This window comes from Pipistrellus hanaki (assembly GCF_964339955.1).
Source record: "Pipistrellus hanaki genome assembly, chromosome: 15".
Taxonomy (NCBI): domain Eukaryota; kingdom Metazoa; phylum Chordata; class Mammalia; order Chiroptera; family Vespertilionidae; genus Pipistrellus; species Pipistrellus hanaki.
This window is the reverse complement of record NC_140517.1, coordinates 1,672,287-1,694,137: the sequence shown is the minus strand read 5'-3', so window position 1 is coordinate 1,694,137 and position 21,851 is coordinate 1,672,287. Positions and strand designations below refer to the sequence as shown.

The 21,851-nt window shown below is 64.8% G+C and overlaps 2 protein-coding genes across 2 annotated transcripts in view; both read left to right on the top strand.

The window, feature by feature from the left end:
• Positions 1 to 21,851, top strand: part of SIAH1 (siah E3 ubiquitin protein ligase 1) — a 216,834-nt gene that overhangs the window by 165,792 nt on the left and 29,191 nt on the right. The window lies entirely within an intron of this gene.
• Positions 954 to 21,555, top strand: N4BP1 (NEDD4 binding protein 1). Its single transcript, XM_084905478.1, has 7 exons — positions 954 to 1,299; positions 10,222 to 11,804; positions 15,606 to 15,736; positions 16,388 to 16,484; positions 17,448 to 17,555; positions 19,185 to 19,292; positions 20,933 to 21,555. The coding sequence occupies exons 1-7, from the start codon at positions 955 to 957 to the stop codon at positions 21,282 to 21,284; spliced, it is 2,724 nt and encodes a 907-aa protein (XP_084761604.1). The 5' UTR covers position 954; the 3' UTR covers positions 21,285 to 21,555.

Below are 21,851 nucleotides of genomic sequence, written 5' to 3'. Positions count from 1 at the left end.
GAGAACGGAACGGGAGGGGGCTCAGGGTGTCCTGGCCCAAGTCCCCGACCCCCGCTTCCTGTGCCTTCCTGTCCCTCTCCTCGAACACATCCTCCCCGCCCCTCCCCGAAGAAAGCACGCTCCTGGATTTCCCTTAACCACCTGTCTGCTTTCCAATTCTCTGTACTTACTATTGCCAGTGTTTTCTTCTGTTACCATATATATATATATATATATATATATATATATATACACACACACACACACACACACACACACACACGTATTTTCCGGAGTATAAGACGACCCACTAATTTGTACAGTGAAAACATAGGTTTAGGCCTATATTCCCTGTATAAGACTAACCCCCCCCCCCCCCAAAGAAAAGACTTACTTTGCTGTCAAGATCTGCAGGTAATTTTTGTGCAATTTTGGTCTTTTGCCCCCGATTTTCGGTTGACTTTTTTTTCGGTTCAAAAGCGTCTTAAATGCCGGAAAATACGGGGTGTGTGTGTGTGTGTGTGTATATATATATATATATATATATATATATATATATATATATATATATAAAATGGATTGCAGAGAGGAAGGGAGAGGGAGAGAGAGAGAGAAACATCGATGATGAGAGAGAATCCTGGATCCGCTGCCTCCTGCACGCCCCGCACTGGGGATGGAGCCCACAACCCGGGCCTGTGCCCTGCCCGGGAATCGAACCTCGGCCTCCCGGGAGTCTGCTTGGGAAAGCAGCATCGAGGCCCCGCTTCCTTTCGGGGTGCATGCGGGCACTGCTTTGTGCTCAAGGATGGGGCTCTTTTTGGGGTTCGGGGAGCCGCTGCCCGCGCGCCTCTGGCCGCAGCACCAAGGCGACCCCCAGAGCGCGGCTCTGCCCGCAACGAACGTGGCGCCGCGGTGACGTCGCCTCCGGCCGCCGGGCCCCGCCCCCGCGCGGCGAGCCCGGACGGCGCGGGGCGCATGCGCGGCGGCCGCGGCGACGGCGACGAGGGGCGGAGGCTCCTCCGCGGCCGCCATGGAGTAGCCGGGCCTGCGGGCGGGGCGCGAGGGCCAGGCCGCGCGCAGGGAGGCCGCCCGACCGGCCGGGCCCGCGGAGGCCGCGCCGCCATGGCGGCCCGGCCGGTGCTGGACGAGTTCACGGCGCCCGCGGAGAAGGCGGCGCTGCTGGAGCGGAGCCGCGGCCGCATCGAGGGCCTGTTCGGCGTGGGCCTGGCCGTGCTGGGCGCGCTGGGCGCCGAGGAGCCGCTGCCCGCGCGCATCTGGCTGCAGCTGCGGGGCGCGCAGGAGGCGGTGCACAGCGCCAAGGTGAGTGCCCGCCGGCCCGGGCCCGGGCGCCCCCTCCGCCCCCGGGACCCGCGACCCGGCCCGGGCGCCCCGCTCGGACCCGCGCGATCGGGGCCTGGGCGCCCCCTCCGCCTCCGGGTCCCGCGCGATGGGGGCCTGGGCGCCCCGCTCGGCCCCCCGGCCCCGCGCGCGGGCTGGAGCGCAGTGTCCGGAGCCGCCGGCCTGTGTGTCCCGCCCACGGGCCATGTGACCTCGGCCAGCGGCTTCCTCCCGGGGCCTCAGTTTCCCGGCTGTGCGGGCCGCTGAGAAAGGCCCGCCTGCCTGGCTGCGGGAGCCGGACTGGCCCCTGTGCGGCCGCGCGCTGCCCCTTCTGTGGTTCCCGCCCCCGGGTGCGCGGGGCCGGGGGTGCGCGGGGCTGGACCTTCGGGGGTTTGAGTCCCTTTGAGGATCTGACCCAGGAGCATCCAGAGGGATGGGGTGTTGGATGGTAACGTTTAGAGGTAGCGTCCTGTCTTGTGGTGTGAGTAGGACTTGGTTCACTGCTGGTTCGCTCCGCCCATCGCGCTCAGTACCAGCACCCCGCGCTCAGTACCAGCACTCTGACCTCGGTACCAGCACTCCAACCTCGGTACCAGCACCCCGCGCTCAGTACCAGCATCCCGCGCTCAGTACCAGCACTCCAAGCTCGGTACCAGTACCCCGCACTCAGTACCAGCACTCTGAGCTCGGTACCAGCACTCCGAGCTCTGTACCATCACCCCGCGCTCGGTGCCCGTACTTGGCAGCGGGCGCAGCGGACCTGGAAGTCCAGGGGTGACTTGGTTTTCCTCCTCCCGCTCTCTAAACGCTCAGCTGGGGAAACTGAAACTCCTGAGGAGGTGACTCACCTTCTAGGTCAGCGATTTGGTCCTGCACCTCCCGGGGCGCCCCTCCCTCCGCAGGCCCCAGACCGCCACCCAGGCGCCCTCCCGGCCCTCCCCACCGCCCTGCTCCGGGCCTGTCCGCAGTTCGCTTCCGGGACCCTGCCTCCCGCATGGGGAGACTCGGGGAGCCCCCCGCCCGGCTTCAGAAACGCCGTGGGGCCTGAGGCCTCGCTGCCGCCCCTGACCCCCGGTGTAAAGGCCGGGGCGCTGGCTCCCAGCACGCCCGGAGGGGAGAGATGGCCTCCCTGCACATCCCTCCGTCCGCTCCGCGCTGAGGGAGACACAGGGGGTGTGGTGTCCGCGCAGGCCTGCCCCCTGCTCTTCCCTGTCCCACCTTCCGTCTGACTTCCGGACAGCTGGCCCGCGCCTCCGGGTCCTGGGGCGAGAGGCTGGCCGGAGGGAGCCAGAGGTTCCTGAGGAGCCAGCCGCCTGCTCCCCGCCTCCCCTTCCCCGCCTTCACTGCAGATCACCCCCCTCCCCTCCATCATGGCCTCACTCCCGCCCCCTCTTCCCGGGCAGCCCTCACCAAAGCCCTCTCCGCCCTGGGACCTCCTAGAGCCCCCAGTGCCTGTCTCCCGCCCTCTGAGCCCTCCTCCGAGCTACACTTCACCCCCCGGGGCAAACCTCACCGCCCGCCCCAGGTGCCTGCCCCAGGTGCCCGCTCCAGGGCCTGACTCTGGACTCACCCCAGCCCGGGATGTGCTTCTCGGGCTCCGCAAGGAAAAACTGGCTGCCCACCTCGCCAGACCCCCCCTTCTCCCCCACCCCCTTCACCCCGTCCCCTCGCTGTCCCCGCCGCACCCCTGGCGTGAGCACTCGGGGCATTTCTCACGGTCCCACCCCCTCTTTCCCCGAAACCCTCTGGTTTGTGTCCCCCCCAGCTGATGCCACCCTGAGGGCTCTGCCGTTTGTCTCACATTCTTCTGAGGGGAGAAAGCCGTTCGCTTGGTTTTTAAAGTCAAGAACAGGAAAGCAGACGCAGCATCCGCAGCGTGTTTCGCCGGGAGGAGGAGGTGGGGTCAGAGGGCTGGGGACCCCGGTGTGAGGCTGGGTGCCGGCCCCCTGAGCTGCGGGCGCCCTCCTGGGCGCATCCAGCGGCTGAGCACTGGTCTCCGGGCTGTTAGAGGGTCCATCCCGGTCCGGTCCGCACAGGCCGAGGGCAGATGGAGACGCAGTTATCGGGCCCGGGGACCTGGGGGGAGGAGGGGAGGGTGGCCAGCGTGCCCTGGGAGGTCACCCGTGGTCAGAGGGAGGCTCCTGGAGGAAGCGGCTCACGGGGTGTGAAGGGCCTGGGAGACCCGGGGCCAGGCCGGGGGCCGGGAGCACGGCGGCGGCGGGTCTTGGGGAGCCGGCCCGCGGGCTCGTTCTTAGGGGGTCGGAGGGCTCCCACGGGCGGGCCTGTCTGAGGTCTGTGTTTGGAGGCAAGCAGCCCGGCTGTGGGGGGCGTTGTTCTCGTGAGCGACATGGGAAAGGGTGGCGGGGGGTGTTCGCTGGGACCCCTGGGGTCAGAAGCCATGGTGGGCGCCTTGCCTGCCTGTTGCTCGGTGTCCAGCCCGGCCGGCCTCAACAGGGGCTGAGCGTCCACCTGTGAACCAGGAGGTCACGGTTCGATTCCCGGTCAGGGCACAGGCCTGGGTTGTGAACTTGATCCCCAGTGGGGGACATGCAGGAGGCAGCCGGTGGATGATTCTCATCATTAATTCTCATCATTCTCTCTCTCTCTCTCTCTCTCTCTCTCTCTCTCTCTCTCTCTCTCTCTCCCCCCCTCCCTCCTCCTCTTTGAAATCAATAAAAACATACTTTAAAAATAAAATAAATAAAGGAAATGTGCCAAGAAATGCACTCACTGTTGCCTCTTGACCTCAGGGGCCCTCAGCTCAGCAGGGCTGGGGCGAGGGGGGGGGGGGGGGAACACGCTGGGAAGCAAACGGGACAGCATGGCTCACATGACTGCCGACATACAGTGACATACAATGACAGACAGCAGACAGGGAGCCGGTTCTGCCCAGCCGGACACGGGGGTGAGCGAGAGAGAGCTCTGGAGAAGAGCGGGGGCAAATCACATCAGGATGCCAGCCTGCGGCTCCTCAGGCCTGAGTGCGGAGGGCGGGGGTGTGGCCGCTGAGGGCCAGGGCTCAGGCCTGGGGCCCGCTGAGGAGCATGGAGAGGTCTGGAGGGCCCCTGACATTCCCAAGGAGAGGCCCGTCGGCCGCGTCCCGCCCTGCTGGCTGGCTGGGGTGCTGTGAACGGGAGGGGGTCGAGCCTCCTGGGCAGCACGCTACATCGCTGCGGGGCCGAGGCCGGGCCTGGCGTGAGGGGCGCGGGGAGCATTGTCCGCGGGCCGGGGAGGGCGGGCAGACGTGCCGGCAAAGACGCCGAAGACGCCGTGGACGCACACCCAGAGGAATGGAGGTGCCTGTGCGATGCAGCTCGTCCAGGCCTGGTTCCTGGGATGGAAGGTGCAGAGCAGGAGGGACCCAGGGCCGGGCCGTGGGGAGGAAGGAGCTGGGGGAGCTCAGCCCGGCCAGCGGAAAGGGTTCGAGCTTTGCTCTAGGTCAGAGGCACCAATGGCGACGTTTCTCGGGCCAGGAGCCGTGGGGCGCGGTGGACGGGGCGGGAGCAGCAGTGTCCGGAGCTGGAGGGCAGGTGCCAGGCTTCTTACCAGCCAGGGACATGTCCGAGTGGCCCGGTGACGTCTGATCAGCTACACGCTCCTTACGAAGAACATCAGCTGTGCCAAGCGACGGGTCCGGGGGGCCAGCTTCGGCTCCTGGCGGCCTGGGGTGGGGGCTCAGTTCGGAGGTGGGAGAGGGAGGAGTGGGGGGCTGTGGGCTTCCTTTGGGGAGGAGGGCACTGGGGGGCCTGTCTCAGGAAGTCCGGGGGTTTGGGGGTGCAGTGGGTTGTGTGGGATCCATGCGGGGAGCTGTGGGAGGAGTTCGGGGGACCCCCAACATGACTGCACTGGGAACGCACGATTAGCGTGTGGAGAAGAACACGGAGGAGGAGAGGGTCTGGGGGGCTGGGCCTGTCCGTCACCAGCTCTGCGTTCTGAGCTTCCCTGTTTGCTGTGCCTTTTTTGGTTGACTTTTTCATTCTTTTTTTTTGGTCCCTGGTTTCCTGAATGAGTTCTTGAACAGTGGATGTGCCCGCGGAAACGGTTGCTGTCACGCTGGGTGGCGCGTCGGGCTTTTGTTTTGACTTTACCAGAAGGAGGCGGCGGCCGGCCCCTGCACTTCCAGGAACAGCCGAGCTGGAGAGGGGGGCCGGTCCTGTGGGGCTGGCTCAGCCCTGTGCGGGCCCGTCCTGTGGGCTGTGCTGCCTCAGCCCTGTGCGGGCCGGTCCTGTGGGGATTGGCTCAGCCCTGTGCGGGCCGGTCCTGTGGGGATTGGCTCAGCCCTGTGCGGGCCGGTCCTGTGGGGGCTGGCTCAGCCCTGTGCGGGCCGGTCCTGTGGGGGCCTGGTTTTGGAGGGGGGGGCCGGTCCTGTGGGGCTGGCTCAGCCCTGTGCGGGCCGGTCCTGTGGGGCTGGCTCAGCCCTGTGCGGGCCGGTCCTGTGGGGATTGGCTCAGCCCTGTGCGGGCCGGTCCTGTGGGGATTGGCTCAGCCCTGTGCGGCCGGTCCTGTGGGGTTGTACCGCCTGTGGGAATGCGGGGTGCTCACCCTGAGTTTGGGGGGGGAGGGCGGCGACTGCCCACCACTGGTTTCCTTCCTCTCGGCTCACCAGCTCGCGTCCGATCCAGCGGGGCTGCCTGCCCGGCCGCTCGGCACTGAGTGGGTGGCCTCGCATGCAGTTAGCGGTTTTGCAAACCCAGAACAAAGGGGGGGTCCTTATGTAATTAATGAAAGACCCTCTTGTAAACGAGGCGTGTCCTGTGGAAACGCGCGGGGAAAGCCTTGTTCCTTTCCTCTCGTGTTTGAAGGGTCCCTCGCACCTCAGGGAGGTCGGCTCGTCCGGGGCTGGCAGTCGGGTTCCCGGCGTTGCTGAGCGGCTGCGTGGTTTCTTTGCTGTGAGGTCCCGGACACACAGGCAGGCGAGGCTTGTTCGCTGTAAGCCGGGTAGAACCGAGCTTCTTTAAGAAATGTCGTGCCCTGGCCCCTGTGGCTCAGTGGATAGAGCATCGGCCTGCGGACTCAAGGGTCCCAGGTTCGATTCCGGTCAAAGGCAGGTACCTTGGTTACATTCCCAGTAGGGGGCGTGCAGGAGGCAGCTGACGGATGTTTCTAACTGAGTCTATCCCTTTCCCTTCCTCTCTGTAAAAAGTCAATAAAGCATATTTTTTTAAAGAAAAGAAACATTGTAACCAAACTTATTGCCATCCCTGGAGCCGGAAGCATTCCCACTGGCTGTGAGCAGTAAAGGCTCTTCTGGCTTCCAGACAGAAGCTGCGGCTTTCTCTGCTCCCACCCTCAGCCTCTGCCAAACGTAACCCCCCCCCTGCACCTCCTTCCCCTGCACCCCCATTCCCAAAGCACAGCCTGCCGGCGCTCCCCACTGAGAGGCTGCCCTCACGGTCCCGGGATGGCGCCCGCTCAGCGGAGAGCCAGCCCCGGTTCCCTGCCAGCCGATCCCGCAGTCAGATCCCTGCAGCCTGGGCAGAATGGAGACTGCCCCCCAATCCCGCCCCGTCCCCGAGCCAGGAAACAGCACACACCAAGCACAGAGCCCGGGCGCGAGGAGAGCGGAAAGGAAGGAGCACCGGAGCCTCTCTTTCCGCTGGGATGCGCTCTGGAGCCAACGTGGAGCGCGGGGGCTGCAGGGCGCCGAGGGCCTCAGCCGTGGAGCCTCAGGGCTGTCCGGGGAGCGGCCTAAGCCGGCAGTCAGACATCCTCAGCACTGCTGTGGAGGGGGAGAGGCTCAGGGCTTCTGGCTGAGCGGCGCCCCCTGTGGGAGCACACTGACCTCCAGGGGGCAGCTCCTGTGTGGAGCTTCTGCGCCGCCCTGGTGGTCAGTGCTTGTCATAGTGACCGGTCGTTCTGCCATTCGATCAGTTTGCATATTGGCCTTTTGTTAGACAGGATTGGCTGGTCCTGGCAGACGGTGAAGCCGTAGCCTGCGGGGCTGTCTCTCCCACCAGACTGAGGTCCTGGCCTCTCTGTTGGACACGCCCACGCTTTAGCACGTAGCATCGCAGTCCCGGCCCAAACCACCGGCGAGCGGTGGCTCAGACATCGTTTCCCGGGCACCACGCTGTCTGACTGTGGGCGTCAGCGTGGGCGTCGGCGTGGGCGGGCATGGGAGCGCTCCGGGGCCGGCAGGCGCCCTCCTGCCCCGTCAGGGGGTTAGGTAGCGGCTCTGAACGGTGCGACTCCTCCTCGGCCACCTCAGCCCCTCTCCCACGGCAGCGCCGCACTGAGGGAGGCCAGCTGAGTCTCCACGCCCTTCCCTTGTCATCATTACGTCTGTGGGGAGCACTGCTGACAGGGCAGCCGGCTGTCCCCCACTTTCGGTTCCTGTCTCGACGTGTGTTAATAATGGCCAGGCTTTCCCGGCACGGCTCTGCCCACGCCTCCGTCAGAGGCACGTGGTGATGGGGGGGCTGTGCCGGGCATGCCCAGCCCTGAGGTGCCAGGAGCACCCCCTCAGCTGTGCCCTGGCACTGCCGACCCCCCTGCCCAGGACCCACGTCACGTGGGCCAGGCGGGCCCACTGCTGGGTGAGATGGTGGATGCCGCCGCGGGGGGCAGAAAGCAGATGAGTGTCCCTCCCCCCAGCCCCGCCCCCCCTGGCCTGTGTTTGGGACCCGGGTGGGAGGGCAGGACGGAGGGAGGAGGGCAAGGTCAGAGCGGCTGCGGGAACGAGCAGCAGTTAGAATGGGAACGCGGAGGGCCTGAGTGCGGGCTGAGGGTCTCGAACCCCCACCCGAGGCAGCGGGAGCAGAGGACGTGTCCGTGTGGGGAAGGGCCCGGTGCGCTGGCTCCCGCCGCCTGGACCCCGGCCGGAGGGGAGCGGAGGGCCGCGCGCAGCTGCAGAGACGCTCAGCGCCGGTCCCTGTGTGAGGAGGGGCACTGAATGGGGGTTGTTATATGTTACATGCCCCTCTTTTTTCTTAAAAGCCCGAGTAATGGAAACCACAGGAAGCCCCGGGCGGTGTGGCTCAGTGGTGGGCTCTGTCCCCGGCCCGGGCACATGCCCAGGTTTCGGGTTCAATCTCTGATGGGAGGCAGCCGATCAGTGTTTCTCTCTCTCTCCCTCCCTTTCTTTTCCTAAAATCAATTTTAAAAACAACAACAACAATAGCCCATGGACACAGACAGCAGGTGGGGAGAGCCTGGGCGGTGAGGGCTGGAAGAGGTCAGTGGGGAAGAAGGGACACAGGTAACACTCTCAACAACAAAGACTCTTTACAAACACAGTGGACACTGCGGGATGGGAAGACAGTCTGTGACTAACATTCAAATGTTCAGAGAGCAAACACAGCCAAAGGCAAATGATGGCTGTTTGGGTCCACAGAACGTCTGATGGCCGGACGCCCGAGAACGGAGGAATGCAGTGCACTTCACTGCCGACCTCTGACCCGGAGGGTAACAATCAATGGTTGTTACTTAGTAATCCTCCGGAGTCAATTATTAATGAAAACATTAATTCTCAAGGGACAAATTACTCCTGTGCGCTCGAACACACGCACACACACGCACGCACGCACACACATGCACAGATGCAAAACTCTTCCTCACAACTGTGCCGCCCTGGCCAGTGGCTCGGTGGTCAGAGGGTCCGCCTGCGGGCTGAAGGGTCCCAGATTCTCCTCTCTCTCTGACAAAGTCAATAAAAACATGTTAACACACACACACAAACACACACACACACAGAACACCTCTGCAGCTGGCATGGCAGCCATAGCTCTGGTTGCCAGGGGCAGCGCCGACGGTTCTGCTCCGTGGGTGTTTCTCTGCCAGCCTCCCCCACCCCCCCGCCGGCACCCACTGCCACGGCTCTCCGGGGTCCAGCGGGATTATGGTTACGTTTCCTCCGAAAGACAACAGCCTCAGCAGCATCGGAGGTCCCGGAGGGGGCCCTGCCGGAAGGGGCGGCAGAGCTGCGGGAAGCGGTCGGTCTGCTGTGAGCAGCGGGTCCGATCGGCAGCTCAGGGCGCCCTCTGTGCGTCCGTGGACTGCGGTGCTGGAAGCCGGGGCTGCGGTGCTGGTGGTTTGTAAAGGTGCTTTTGGGAAGGCCCTGCCTGCTCAGTCTGCCCTGAACCTAACGCTGCTTTAAAAAATAAAGCCTATTTTTTTTTTTTTTTAACTCAGAGTCGGGGTTTTTCGCTGACCTGGGCCGCTGCCTGTCTGACTGGGCGGCCGGCGTGGGTCTGCGTTGTCTGGGGCCGTGTGGGGTGGGGCGCCCTGCGTGGTGCGGCTCAGCAGCCACAGGTGCGGCGGTCCTGGGGCGGTTCTTCCGGCAGAATCCAGAAAAGCAGCAGGAATAACAGAAAGAATTGTTCCAAGGATGCATCCCTCCATGTTCCCTAACCATTGGGCTTCCTCTCTCCAACACGAACGGGACGAGGGCCAGCTGTCACTGCGGCAGCTTGGGGCACGCCACGCGCCTCCTTGCTCACTTCCTGCTAACATGAGGAGGTGTGCCCGGCTCAGACAAGCGGTCAGGGGCTCCGGGGTTCCTGCTGCCCCCCAACCTCTGGGGCAACTCCGCTCTCCTGGTTTTAGCTGCTTGTTCAACAGTTACCTAAATATTAGACAATCTACGGGTGTTTCTGTAAAAGATATATATATATTTTTACTGATTTCATAGAGGAAGGGAGAGAGAGAGAGAGAGAGAGAGAGAGAGAGAGAGAAACATCCATGACGAGAGAGAATCATGGACTGGACGCCCCGCCCCCATGGGGAATCAAGCCCGAACCCCGGGCCTGTGCCCTGACTGGGAATCGAACTGTGACCTCCTGGCTCCCATGTTGACGCTCAGCCCCTGGGCCAGGCTGTCACACACACACACACACACACACACACACCCGCCCGCCCCAGGCCCGCTTCCCCACGTCCGGACTGAGCGCCTGCCCTCTCTTGCAGGAGTACATCAAAGGCGTGTGCGAGCCGGAGCTGGAGGAGCGGGAGCACTACCCCAAGGCCATGCACTGCGTCCTGGTGGGCGCCCGCGGCCTGTTCCTCCGGAGCCTGATCCGGGACACGTGCGCTGACCTCTGCGTGCTGGACGTGGGGCTGCTGGGCGTCCGCGGCAGCGCCGAGGCCGTGGTCATGGCCCGCAGCCACGTGCAGCAGTTTGTGAAGCTATTCGAGGGCCACGAGGACCTGCCGGGCGGCCGGCGGGAGGCGGACATCAAGCGGGAGTTCCGGCACTTCGTGGAGGCGCACGCCGACAGCTACACCATGGAGCTGCTGCTGCTGCCCGCGGCGCTGAAGCGGGCGCTGCTGGCGCTCACGCTGGGCGAGGACGGCCTGGGCGAGGCTGAGGGCGGCGAGCCCCCGCCCACGGCGGGCCCGGGCGGCGGCGACGGGGCGGCCCCGCGGGAGGAGGCGAGGAGCGGGGCCGGGACCCCCGTGTCCGAGCTCACGAGGCAGATGGACAGCGTGTTCTCCAGCTCGCCGGACCCGCCCTTCCTCCCCGTCAACGGCCTGGCCCCCGAGGACGAGCCGGGCCAGGGCCGGGCGCGCCACAAGAGGCGGTCCTCCGACTCCGAGGAGCGGCACTCCAAGAAGCAGTTCTCCCCGGAGAGCGGCGAGGGGGGCGAGCCGGCGCCCGGCGGGGAGGCGGACGCCGCCGAGGCGGACGCCGGGGCCGACCTCATCGACCTGTGCGAGGCCCCCGGCGAGCCGGACGGGGCCAGCCCCGACGGGAAGGACACCAGCGAGGAGATGGAGCACAACATCCTGGTGAACTTCTTCCGGACCATGGGCTACTCGCAGGACACGGTGGAGAAGGTCATCCGGGAGTACGGGCCGTCCGCCGAGCCGCTGCTGCTGCTGGAGGAGATCGAGAAGGAGAACCGGCGGGGCCAGGAGGAGCGGGAGGCCGGCCCTGGGCCGCCCGAGCCCGGCACAGCCAAGCAGAAGGGAGTCAGCAGCAGCGCCAGCGAGTTCACCGCGGATCCCACCCCAAAGAGAACGCAGACCCAGGCACAGCCGAGCGCCGCGGGGCAGAAGCTTTCTCCGTCACCGTTCAAGGCGGAACCGAAACCGTGTGCCTCGAACTGCAGGATGAACGCCTTCAGACCGGGGCCGGCGGGGCTGCACCCCAGCTTCGCCGGGAACACCGACCTGGACGTCGACGGCGTCGCCCCCTCCGCCGCCCCCTCCAGCCCCAGCTTCGTTTCGAGAGGAGGGCCCGGCCACCAGCCCAGGGTCCCGGTTTTCCCCGAGAACGGGGTGCAGCCGCACGGGGAGGCCCCGCTCCCCAGCCATCTCAAGCCGGCCTGCGACGGCCGGGCCGGCGGCCTGGGCTCCCCGCCGCCCAGGCCGAACTGCCAGCCGCTGGGGCTCGCGGCCGGGCTCCCCGACCCCGGGGACTCCTCCGTGACGGGGGTGCAGCGGTTCCGGGACACCCTGAAGGTGCCCTACAAGCTGGAGCTGAAGAACGAGCCGGGCCGGACGGACCTGAAGCACATCGTCATCGACGGGAGCAACGTCGCCATCACGTAAGTCCCCGCGGGCGCGCCCGCCATGATTCCCGGGGGGCCCTCCCCGCAGCGCCCGGACTGCGTGCCCGGGGGCGGTCCTGTGTGTGTCCGGTGGCCTGAGCTCCCGCAGGGGGAGCTGGGGAAGGCTGCTGTTCCGTCCTTCAGGGTTCTAACCTGGCCGCCGGCAGCCTGGCGTGTCGGGCAGGAGATGATGGAAGGGCCTTTCACCTCGCTTTGCCCAGTGATAAGGCTTCTAAATGATTATTTTTAAAACTAAATTATTACCTTTGTACATATACCATTGCCCCCCCATACATAAAATGATTACTTTTTTAAAGAATGTATTTCTGTTGATCTGAGAGAGGAAGAGAGACAGAAACATCAGTGATGAGAGAGAATGCATAGATCAGCCTCCTCCTGCACACCCCGTACTGGGGACCGAGCCCGCAACCCGGACGTGTGCTGTTTACCAGAATCGAACCTGGGACCCTTCAGTCCACAGGCCAGTGCTCTATCTACTGAGCAACACCAGCCACGTTCCTTAAAAGTTTCCTGGAGTGGTATGCATCTCTCAGAGGGGCTGCTGGGGCTTGGAGCTGTGTGTATACCCAAGACAGGGCAATTTGCATCTCTGGCCCCTCCCACGGTGGCCAGCGTGCTCCCCCCAGTCATGTGACAGCCCAGCACACGCCCCGGGTTTCCTGAACGCCCTGGGGTACCCTCCTGCCCTTGGAACCCTCTGAGTGGGTGTCTGAGGGAAACCACACGCTGACTGTTTGGGGAGGGTTTCCATTTTCTCTGAATTCACAAGACGTCTGAGCTTTAAAGCACCTTCTTTACAAGGAAGACAGACTTACAGCCTGATGTAGACTGATTTGAAAATATCGGTAATTAAAATGAACAGGGCGTAGGGCTGTATGTGGAGCGATGGCAGTGTTTTGGATATACGTGGTGGCTGTGTCCTAACACCACGGAACTGTTCGCTCTCAAAGGACTGTTTCTGGTTATGTTTATTTCACCTCTCAGTTTTTTAAGAGGTGGGAGGAGATGAACCCTTTTTCTGAATTAACTGCTTCAACGTGAAATGTGAACTCCGGCCTGTCAGTTCCCTGAAGAGGTGACCGTGTCTGTTCTGTTTTCCGTACGACCCCAAGTCAGTGGTGCTGGCATATATTGATACACTCGGTAACAGGAAGGATGGATGAACGAGGAGGTTGTAACGATGAGACTTCTCGGCCCTGGCTGGTGTGGCTCAGTGATTAGAGCATCGTCCTGGTGCGCCAAGGTTGTGGGTTCAGTCCCCGGTCATGGCACACACAAGAAACAACTAATGCATGCACACATATGTGGAACAGTAATTTCTCTTTCTTCATCTCTATCTTTCCTCTCCTCTCTCTCTAAAACCAGTTTGTTTGATTTTTTAAAAAAAGATGCCGAAACCGGTTTGGCTCAGTGGATAGAGCGTTGGCCTTTGGACATAAAGATCCCGGGTTCAATCCCGGTCAAGGGCATGTACCTGGGTTGCGGGCACATCCCTGGTGGGGGATGTGCAGGAGGCAGCTGGTCTATGATTCTCTCTCATTGATGTTTCTAACTCTCTATTCCTCTCTCTTCTTCTCTGTAAAAAATCTATAAAATATATTTATAAAAAAAAACAAAAACAAGCAAACTTGGCGCCAGCGTTACCTGGAACTCACAGGACATACCATGGCTCAGGAACCTTGTCCAAGGTCACAGGTGCGAGACGCAGGCCCAGACGGTGCCTCCCCTGCGGACACCCTGCCCCTTCCCACAGCGATGGGGGCCGGGCCGGGGCCACGCGGTGCACACGGTGAGCTGCCTGAGCCTATGGGCGCACTCGCTCCCGAACCCAGCCCCTCGGGGACGGACGGAGAGGGAAATGGGCCCCCGGCAGCAGGGCCCGGGACCTTGAGAAACTCCCGCACCTCCGGCCGCCGCTGACACAGAGCGGTACCTGGTTCTTTCCCCGCGTCCCGGCTGAGTCGGACGATGACTCAGTGGAACGGGCTGTGGGGCGTCCCCGTGGGGCCGTGGCGCTGCCGGGGAGGCCGGCCGCCCGGCGGCACCTGACTCCGCGAGGACTTTCCTCACCGCCGAGCCGCCCCGCGGCCCGCGCTCGGAGAGCCGAGGGCGGAGGCGGCTGTGCTGGGCCCTCCCGGGTTTCACTTTCCCCGCGGCCACGCCGCTCCCGATGCGGCAGGTTTTGTCGCTGTTGTTGTTTTTTGGTAATTGCCCCCCCCTTCCCAACCCCCGAAGATATTTTCCCATTGATTTTTTTTTAGGAGAGCAAGTGGAAGGGGGGTGGGTGGGAGACAGCGAGAGAGAGACACATTGATTGGCTGCCTCCCACACGCCCGGCTGGGGCTGGGGATCGGAGGGAGCGAGGTGCATGCCCCTGACCGGAAGGCCCGAGACCCTTCAGTCTGCAGGCTGACGCTCTAACCACTGAGCACACCGGCCAGGGCCTTAGCCCTCCGTCTTTATCCCCTGTCCCCCACCTTCTTTCTGCGTGGACACCTCTCCTGGCTGCCGCCTGCGATCGTGGGGACCACAGAGGTCCAGGGATGTGGCCGCCGGGCTGGGCCTCCCTGCCAGCCGCCGCCTGTCCGCGGGCCAGGCCACTGCGCTGCGTGGGGCGCTGTGAGCCCGGGCATCCCTCTCGGCGGTCGGTGGACAGCTGGCCGGGCGCCTGTCCCAGGCTCGGGGGGCTGGCCGGGGGCCGGGGGCAGCGAGGCCAGCACCCTGTGCCCGGCGGGGGCCGAGGCGGGAAGGTCCGCTGTGTTGCGTGGACACAGACTTTCTCTGGAGTTCTGTTTTCGGTAAGTCTGTTCCCCACCAGCCGCTTCAGGTCCCCGGGGGCGTGACCTCGGCCCTGAGGCGACATTTGGAAATGAGCTCAGAGCTGGTGCTTCCAGAACCGCCTCCCGCTTCCCCGCTGGCGTGAGGGGCCCAGGCAGCAGGCCTCGCTGTGTGTCCGAGTGTCCCATGCCCGCGGGGGGCTGAGGCCCTCCCTCCGGGGCGTCGGGGGAGGAGGAGGAGGAGCAGGAGCAGGAGGGCGCGCCCCCGGCCTGAGGAGGGAGCTCGAGGCCCTTGCAGACGGCCAGGCCTCTCCCCGGGGTGTGTCCTCGGGGCTCCCCGGCCGGCTCTGAGGGAACCACGGCCCACGCAGTGTGTGTGTCCCGGCTGCGGGGCCACCAGCTTTGGCCTTCCCGCTGATAAGCAATGGGGAAGATTTTTTCTTGTTTTTAATTTTAATTTTAATTTCAGGGAGGAAGAGAGAGAGAGAACATCAGTGATGAGAGAGAATCATGGATCAGCTGCCTCCTGCACGCATGCCCTCTGTGGGGATCGAACCGGGAATCAAAGGGTGACCTCCTGGCTCCTAGGTCAATGCTTACCCCGAGCCCCACCTTATCCGCCTCCATGAAAACTGCCCGAGCCCGTTTCCCGGGAACAGATGGCCCTGGCGCTGTGGCCGTGGCCGTGGCCATGGCAGTGGCCGCCGTGGCGCCTGGTGGCCTCGGAGTTTCTGAGTTGCTCCCATCACATGTCTGTGGAGTTGTCCGCAGGCTGGGTGTGCTTTGCAGGCCCCCCACGGGCACGGCGCCCCCCGCCCCCAGCAGGAAGTCCCGCCTCTGGGAGCCACGGGGTGACGATGTGTCCCCGGCTCTTGGGGCAGTGGGCCGGGGCTGGAGGGCGCGCAGGGCCGCTCTGCACCCCCGGAGGGCGGAGGGCGGAGGGCAGGGAGGGGCTGCCGGAGGCCACCCCGGCCGCCGCCCACAGCCCCTGTCCCCGCAGCCACGGGCTGAAGAAGTTCTTCTCCTGCCGCGGCATCGCCATCGCAGTCGAGTACTTCTGGAAGCTGGGCAACCGCAACATCACCGTGTTCGTGCCGCAGTGGAGGACCCGGCGCGACCCCAACGTCACAGGTGAGCGCGCGGGCCCGGGCATGGCCGCCGCCGGGGGGGGGGGGCATGGCCGCCGCGGGGGGGAGGGGGGGCATGGCCGCCGCCGGGGGGGAGGGGGGGCATGGCCGCCGCGGGGGGGGAGGGGGGGGGACAGGCCCGCTCTGCGGGGGAGGGGAGGACCCGGCGCGACCCCAACGTCATGGTGAGCGCCGCGGGCCGGCCGGAAAACACAGACATTTACATTATGATTCATAACAGGAGCAAAATGACATTACAAAGTAGCAACGAAAATAGCTTTTCGGTCGGGGGTCACCACACCACCAGGAGCCGTGTTAAGGGCCGCGGCGTCAGGGCCCTAGAGGGAGCCGGGAGCAGGCGCTGCGGGTCCGCCCACCCCCCCAGGGCTGTGGCCCTCGCTCGGCTCGGCTGCGGTGGCAGGGCCCGCACCCACAGGCTGTGGTTCACGCTCGCCCTTTAAGAAGCACATGAGGTCACCCTCACACTGTGCCTCCGTCTGGCCGGCCCTGGCTTTGTTTTCTTCCCGTGAGCAGCACAGCGCCTCCCTGAGTCAGCAGAGAGCGGGGTCCCACGTCTGGGCGGCCGCTCTGGGGCGCAGTTGTCAGGGAAACGTGGGGGCCCCGGCCTGAGTGTCCCCGCTCCCTCCCTGAACAGAGCAGCACTTCCTGACGCAGCTGCAGGAGCTGGGCATCCTGTCTCTGACCCCCGCCCGCATGGTCTTCGGGGAGCGCATCGCCTCGCACGACGACAGGTAGGAGCGGCCTGCGTTCTGGGGGGCCTTGGGGGGCGCCTGGCTCCCGGCTCCGAGGAGCATCTCCCTGCGTCCAGACCCCGTTCGTTGTTGTTGTTGGTGTGTGTGTCCCCCCCCCCATCCGGCCCGAGGATATATTTTCCGTTGGTTTTGAGAGGGCGGAGGGAGAGGAGACACCCTGTGAGAGAGACCGTCGAAGGGCTGCCTCCCTTCCTGCCGCCCGGAAGGAACGGCCGCCCGGGCCTCTTTAGGGGAAAGCTGACGGGCCCAGGAGGAGCGGCGCTGAGCCGGGTGTTGGTGCCGCAGAACAGGGGGCGCTCTGTCTCCTGGGGGGTCAGGCGTGGCCTGTCACCGCGACCCCGGAGCCCGTGTCCGTGTGGGCGCTCCTCGCACCGCCTCCCGGAGGGGGCGTGGGCGCTCGGTGCTCAGCCGGCCCCGCCTCCCCATCGCCTCCTGCCTCGCCGGGAGCTGCGCATCTGTAACTCGGGCAAAGCAACAGGCCATTCTGAACATCGCCTCTTTTTTCTTTTTTAAGGTTTTTTTTCTTTAACCATTTGTACGTCATAAGCATCTGTAGATGCAAACGGCAGACCCGTTTCATTAAATTCGGAATATCGTGGCAGTTAACTGGTTAAAGTTGACGTTTTACAGAGAAAGGAAGGGAGAGGGGGAGAGAGAGAAGCATCCATGGTGAGAGTCACGGGCCGGCTGCCTCCTGCACGCCCCCCCGTGGGGGTCCAGCCCGCAACCCAGGCCTGTGCCCCGGCCGGGAATCAAACCAGCAACCTTCTGGTGCACCTTTGGGACGGCGCCCAGCCAGCCGCGCCCTCGGTGGGCGAGGGTCTGGCCTCTCCGGCCCTGGCCCTGCCCCTGGTTTCCGTGGAGAGGAAGCCGGGGTTCCCTGCTCAGCATCTGGGAGCGGGGTGCCGCCCGCCCGCCTGAGCCCCCGTGCTGTCCCTGCAGGTTCCTGCTGCACTTGGCGGACAAAACCGGCGGCATCATCGTGACCAATGACAACTTCAGAGAGTTTGTGACCGAGTCGGTGTCCTGGAGAGAAATCATTACCAAGAGGTAAGGGCCTCCCTGCCCGTCCTCTCCCAGCGTGCTGGCGTGTCCGGTACCTGTACAGCTGCCCCAACACCCCCAGGTGGCGCCTCAGTGGGCTCCCCGTCACACACACACACACACACACACACACACACATGCCCGCCCCTCCATGGCGCATGTGTGTCTGTTTTGAGCCATTAGGGTCGAGGCCCGTAAGAGCCAGTGCCTCCTGCCTGTGGCCGTGTGGTTGGGCAGCTGCTGACAGCGAGCTGGGAGCTGGTCTCTGGCCTCCGGGCACAGGGACTGGTTCCTGCCGGACCCCGGCCCTGGCCGCTGCCGGCGTTTCCCGGACTGTGATGTCCACGCGGCCTGAACGCACCGAGACCGGTGTGCACGCCAGCGGTCACTCTCAGAGCCCACCGGGTCCAACGTCACAGACAGACACGGCCCGGACCCGTCCGGCCGCGGGCACTGCTCTCTTCTCAGAAGGTGACAAATTAAACACAGCTCAGCCCTGGCATCATGTCTTCCTTTTTAAAAAAATATTTTTATCGATTTCAGAGAGGAAGGGAGAGAGGGAGAGGAAGAGAAACATCAATGATGAGAGAGAAGCATTGATCGACTGCCTCCTGCACGCCCCCCAATGGGGAGCAAGCCCGAAACCCAGGCCTGTGCCCTGACCGGAATCGAACTCAGACCTCTTCAGTCCCCAGGTTGGTGCTCTGTCCACACCAGCCAGGGCTCAGGACTTGCTTTTTAAAGGTGCTTCCAGTGGTTTGCCAGTGTGACAAGCTTTCGCACTGAAATCCCGGAAGGAAAGGCTGTTAGGCCATAAGCCCCCCCAGAGAGGGGGTTCTGGGCGTGGAGTCTGAGCCACCGGCCGCAGGGCTGGCGGGAGAAGAGCCCGCAGTCCTGGGCGCCCAGCGCTCTGTGCAGTTTGGAGAGGAGGGACCTGCGGGTTTTGCGTGTGCCCTGCTGAGGGCAGGGGGCCGTCGGGCAGGTGCACAGAGAAGGGCTGTTCCCTGCTTCCTGGCTGAGGGAGGCAGCCGGGCAGCTCCCGCCCGCTCGCAGGTGAGCAGCCCCGAGCAGCACATCCAGGAACGTGAGCCCCTGGGAGCTCCCTGCTCCCTGCTCGTCTCCACTCTCAGCTGGGATAGATTTAGGCTTGTGGTCGGCAAACTCATCAGTCCACAGAGCCAACTAGCAGCAGCACAACGATGGACATTTCTTTGGAGAGCCACATTTTTTAATCGTAAACTTCTTCTAACGCCACTTCTTCAACACAGACGCGCCCAGGCCGTGGTGTTTTGTGGAAGAGCCACACTCCAGGGGCCACAGAGCCGCATGTGGCTCTCGAGCCACAGTTTGCCGACCACTGATTTATGACACCCCAAGAGTCCCCCACGTTCACCCAGATGTAAACCCCGTCAGGCGCCAGCCCTGCCCTCGCCGAGCCGGGGAGAGGGAGAGAGAGTCCGGCCGGGCGGAGCGGCCCCGGCTCAGGCCGACCGAGGTCTCAGGCCTCAGGCCTCGGCGAGCGGAGGCGCCGAGCCATGGCACCTGGAGTGCCGTCCTCGGGCGCTGAGCCTGGGCGGAGGTGCCCTGCCCGGGCCCAGTGCCCCAGCGCCCCGGCCCAGCCCCCCTCTGTTGCAGGCTGCTCCAGTACACCTTCGTGGGGGACATATTCATGGTTCCCGACGACCCCCTGGGGCGGAGCGGCCCCCACCTGGAAGAGTTCCTGCGGAAGGAAGTCTCCCTGAGGTATTTCTGCCGAGGCCTCCGCGTTTCCTTCCGGGCTTTGTGCGCGTCAGGGCCAGCCCCCCCGGAGCCGCCGCGGCTCTCCGCTTCCAACAGTCTGAGAGTCAGTGGGTCTCGTCTGTGGAACCATCAAGCAGGGGCCCCCAGAGACTAGCTCTGCATCCATGGCCCTTGGTTTTGGGGTTTTGGGTTAGTCCTCACCGGGGGATATTTTTCCATTAATTTTTAGAGAGAGCGGAAGGGAGGGAAAGAGACAGAGAAACATCCATGTGAGGGAGACACAGCGACGGGCTGCCCCCAGACACGAGTCCCCACCGGGGACCGGGCCTGCAACCCGGGTCCATGCCCTGGACCAGCACTGAACCCGGGACCTCAGTCCACGGGCTGGTGCTCTGCCCAGTGAGCCACACCGGCCAGGGCACCTTTCGGTCCCGCTCCCGTGGAGGGTGGGGAGCCAGGCGCTCCCTGTGGGTCTGAGAGGACAGGGCGGGCGCTGTGGGCCTGAGCGGGTGCCGCGGGTCCCTGCAGGCCAGGCTGGCTCCTGGCTTTCACGGTGTTAACCACGGCGTTCCCTGTGCCTGGCGCAGACCCCGTGCCCAGGCTCTGAAACGGCAGCACCTGTGTGTGCTTCCGGCAGGAAGGCGTTCGGGTTCATTTCCACTCACAGGAGGCCTGGGGGCCCCGGCGTGGCCGTGGGGGTGACGCACAGGGGGGACCACTGCCCCGCCCCCTCCCTGGTCTGGGGCTTTCTCCCTCTGGAGCCCTCGATGGTTATGACACGAACGCGGACGGAGCACCCACAGGCCCTGCCTCTCCGCCCGCACCCGCCCCCACCCTGCCCCACCCTCTCGTCCACTCACCTCCTTCCGGGCGTCCCCGCTGGAACCCGCGGCAGTGGATGCCTCTCCGTGGCCTCCCGTCCTCACGGCCGCGGTGCAGCGCCGGAGGGATGCTCTCCAGCTCCTCCCGCAGCCCGCAGCCGGCGGAGGCAGTTAAACACCCGCCGGTGTGCACGCACCTGTGGGGGCCAGGCCTCCCCGGACTCCGGGGAGAGGGGGCGGACACCAGTCCGGGAGCGGCCCGTCCGCTCAGGGGGTCCCCGCTGGGGCCTGTCCGCCAGGCCCCCCTCCCCACAGGATCAGAGGCCGGGGGAGTGGGCCTTCCTCCGTGCTCGTGCCCGCTGGGCACGCCCAGGTGGGGCCAGGGCCCGGGCCGAGCCAGACCGCAGACCGAGGGCCGGGCCGTCCTCACCTGTGGGTGGAGTGGCTCTTTTAAATTAAAAAAACTTTTTTTTTAAAATTGATTTCAGAGGGGAAGGGGGGGGAGAGAAACATCCTGATGAGAGAGAATCATGGATTGGCTGCCTCCTGCATGCCCCCAATTGGGGATCGTGCCCTGACCAGGAATCGAACCCTGACCTCCTGGGTCATAGGTCAAGGCTCTGACACTGAGGGACACGGCCGGGTCCGAGTGGCTCCGGAAGCACAGCCTCCCTGTCTCCCCTGAGTCTGGAGGCGGCACCGGGACATCCCGCCCGGCCACAGTCCCTCCGTCAGCAGCCAGGGGGCGGCAGCGGGCCCCGGGTCAGCAGCAGGGTCTCCAGTCCATCTCCTCACCCAGCTCACCGCCTGCTTCCTCCCCAGGGTCCTGCAGCCCCTGCTCCCCACCCTGCCGGCCGTGGGCATGTTCGACCCCAGCTTCCGGGGCAGCCCCGGCGCCCAGGCCGCCGGCCCCGGCCACCAGCCCCCCGCCCGGGTGCAGGGCCCCCCGCCCGGCCACTGGCTGCCCCCGCAGCCCCGCTTCCCCCTGGCGCCCGGCCTGCCGCCCAGCGTGGCCCTGCCCGCCCAGCGGTCCTCGGCCGAGACCGGCGAGCTGCGGGAGGCGCTGATGAAGATCTTCCCGGACGCGGAGCAGCGGCTGAAGATCGACCAGGTCCTGGGGGCGCACCCCTACATGAAGGACCTGAACGCACTGTCGGCCCTGGTGCTGGACTGAGCGGCCGCGCACACTGTGAAGGCCCGGGCCGGGCGGCGGCCGGCGTGTGCAGAGCCCGGGCCCACCCTCTGCCCGCCGCCCGCCGCCCTTTTCTGTGACTATGCTGCTATCCGAGTGCCGCTCCCTCCGGGAGACCCTCCGCCCGCCACCTCCCCAGCAGTGACTCCGTGTATCCACATTTTTATGTTTTTTAAACTATTTTCCTGAAAGCTGAGAATATTGACAAATGAATACGATTAGCCTTTCTAAATAAAACGAAACAAAACAAAAATGGCTGCTCCTCGGGGAGTGGGACCTTCTGAAGCGTGTTTCTCGGGGTGACCGTCCCGTCTGCCCCCCCTGGAGCGTGCCCCTCCCCCACCTCGGCCGCCCCTCGAACCCGTGCCCAGGAGCTGGTTTTGCTCCCCAGATTCCCCCGCCAGAGTCCTCCGTAAGCGGTAACGTGTCCGGGCGCCACTAGAGGGCGCCTTGTCCCTGCTGTGTAGGGGACCTGGCACTGCCAGCCTCAGCCTGGGCACCGGGCTCTGCCCGTGTGGCCACGCCCGGGCGCCCGGCGTGCAGGCCGGT

What these genes read in the sequence shown, in the direction of transcription:
- N4BP1 (XM_084905478.1), top strand. Translation starts at nt 955, where the DNA reads ATGCGCGGCGGCCGCGGCGACGGCGACGAGGGGCGGAGGCTCCTCCGC. An exon ending in GGGAGCAACGTCGCCATCAC is followed by an intron (nt 11,805 to 15,605) that starts GTAAGTCCCCGC and finishes CTGTCCCCGCAG; the next exon opens with CCACGGGCTGAAGAAGTTCT. An exon ending in AGAGAAATCATTACCAAGAG is followed by an intron (nt 17,556 to 19,184) that starts GTAAGGGCCTCC and finishes CCTCTGTTGCAG; the next exon opens with GCTGCTCCAGTACACCTTCG.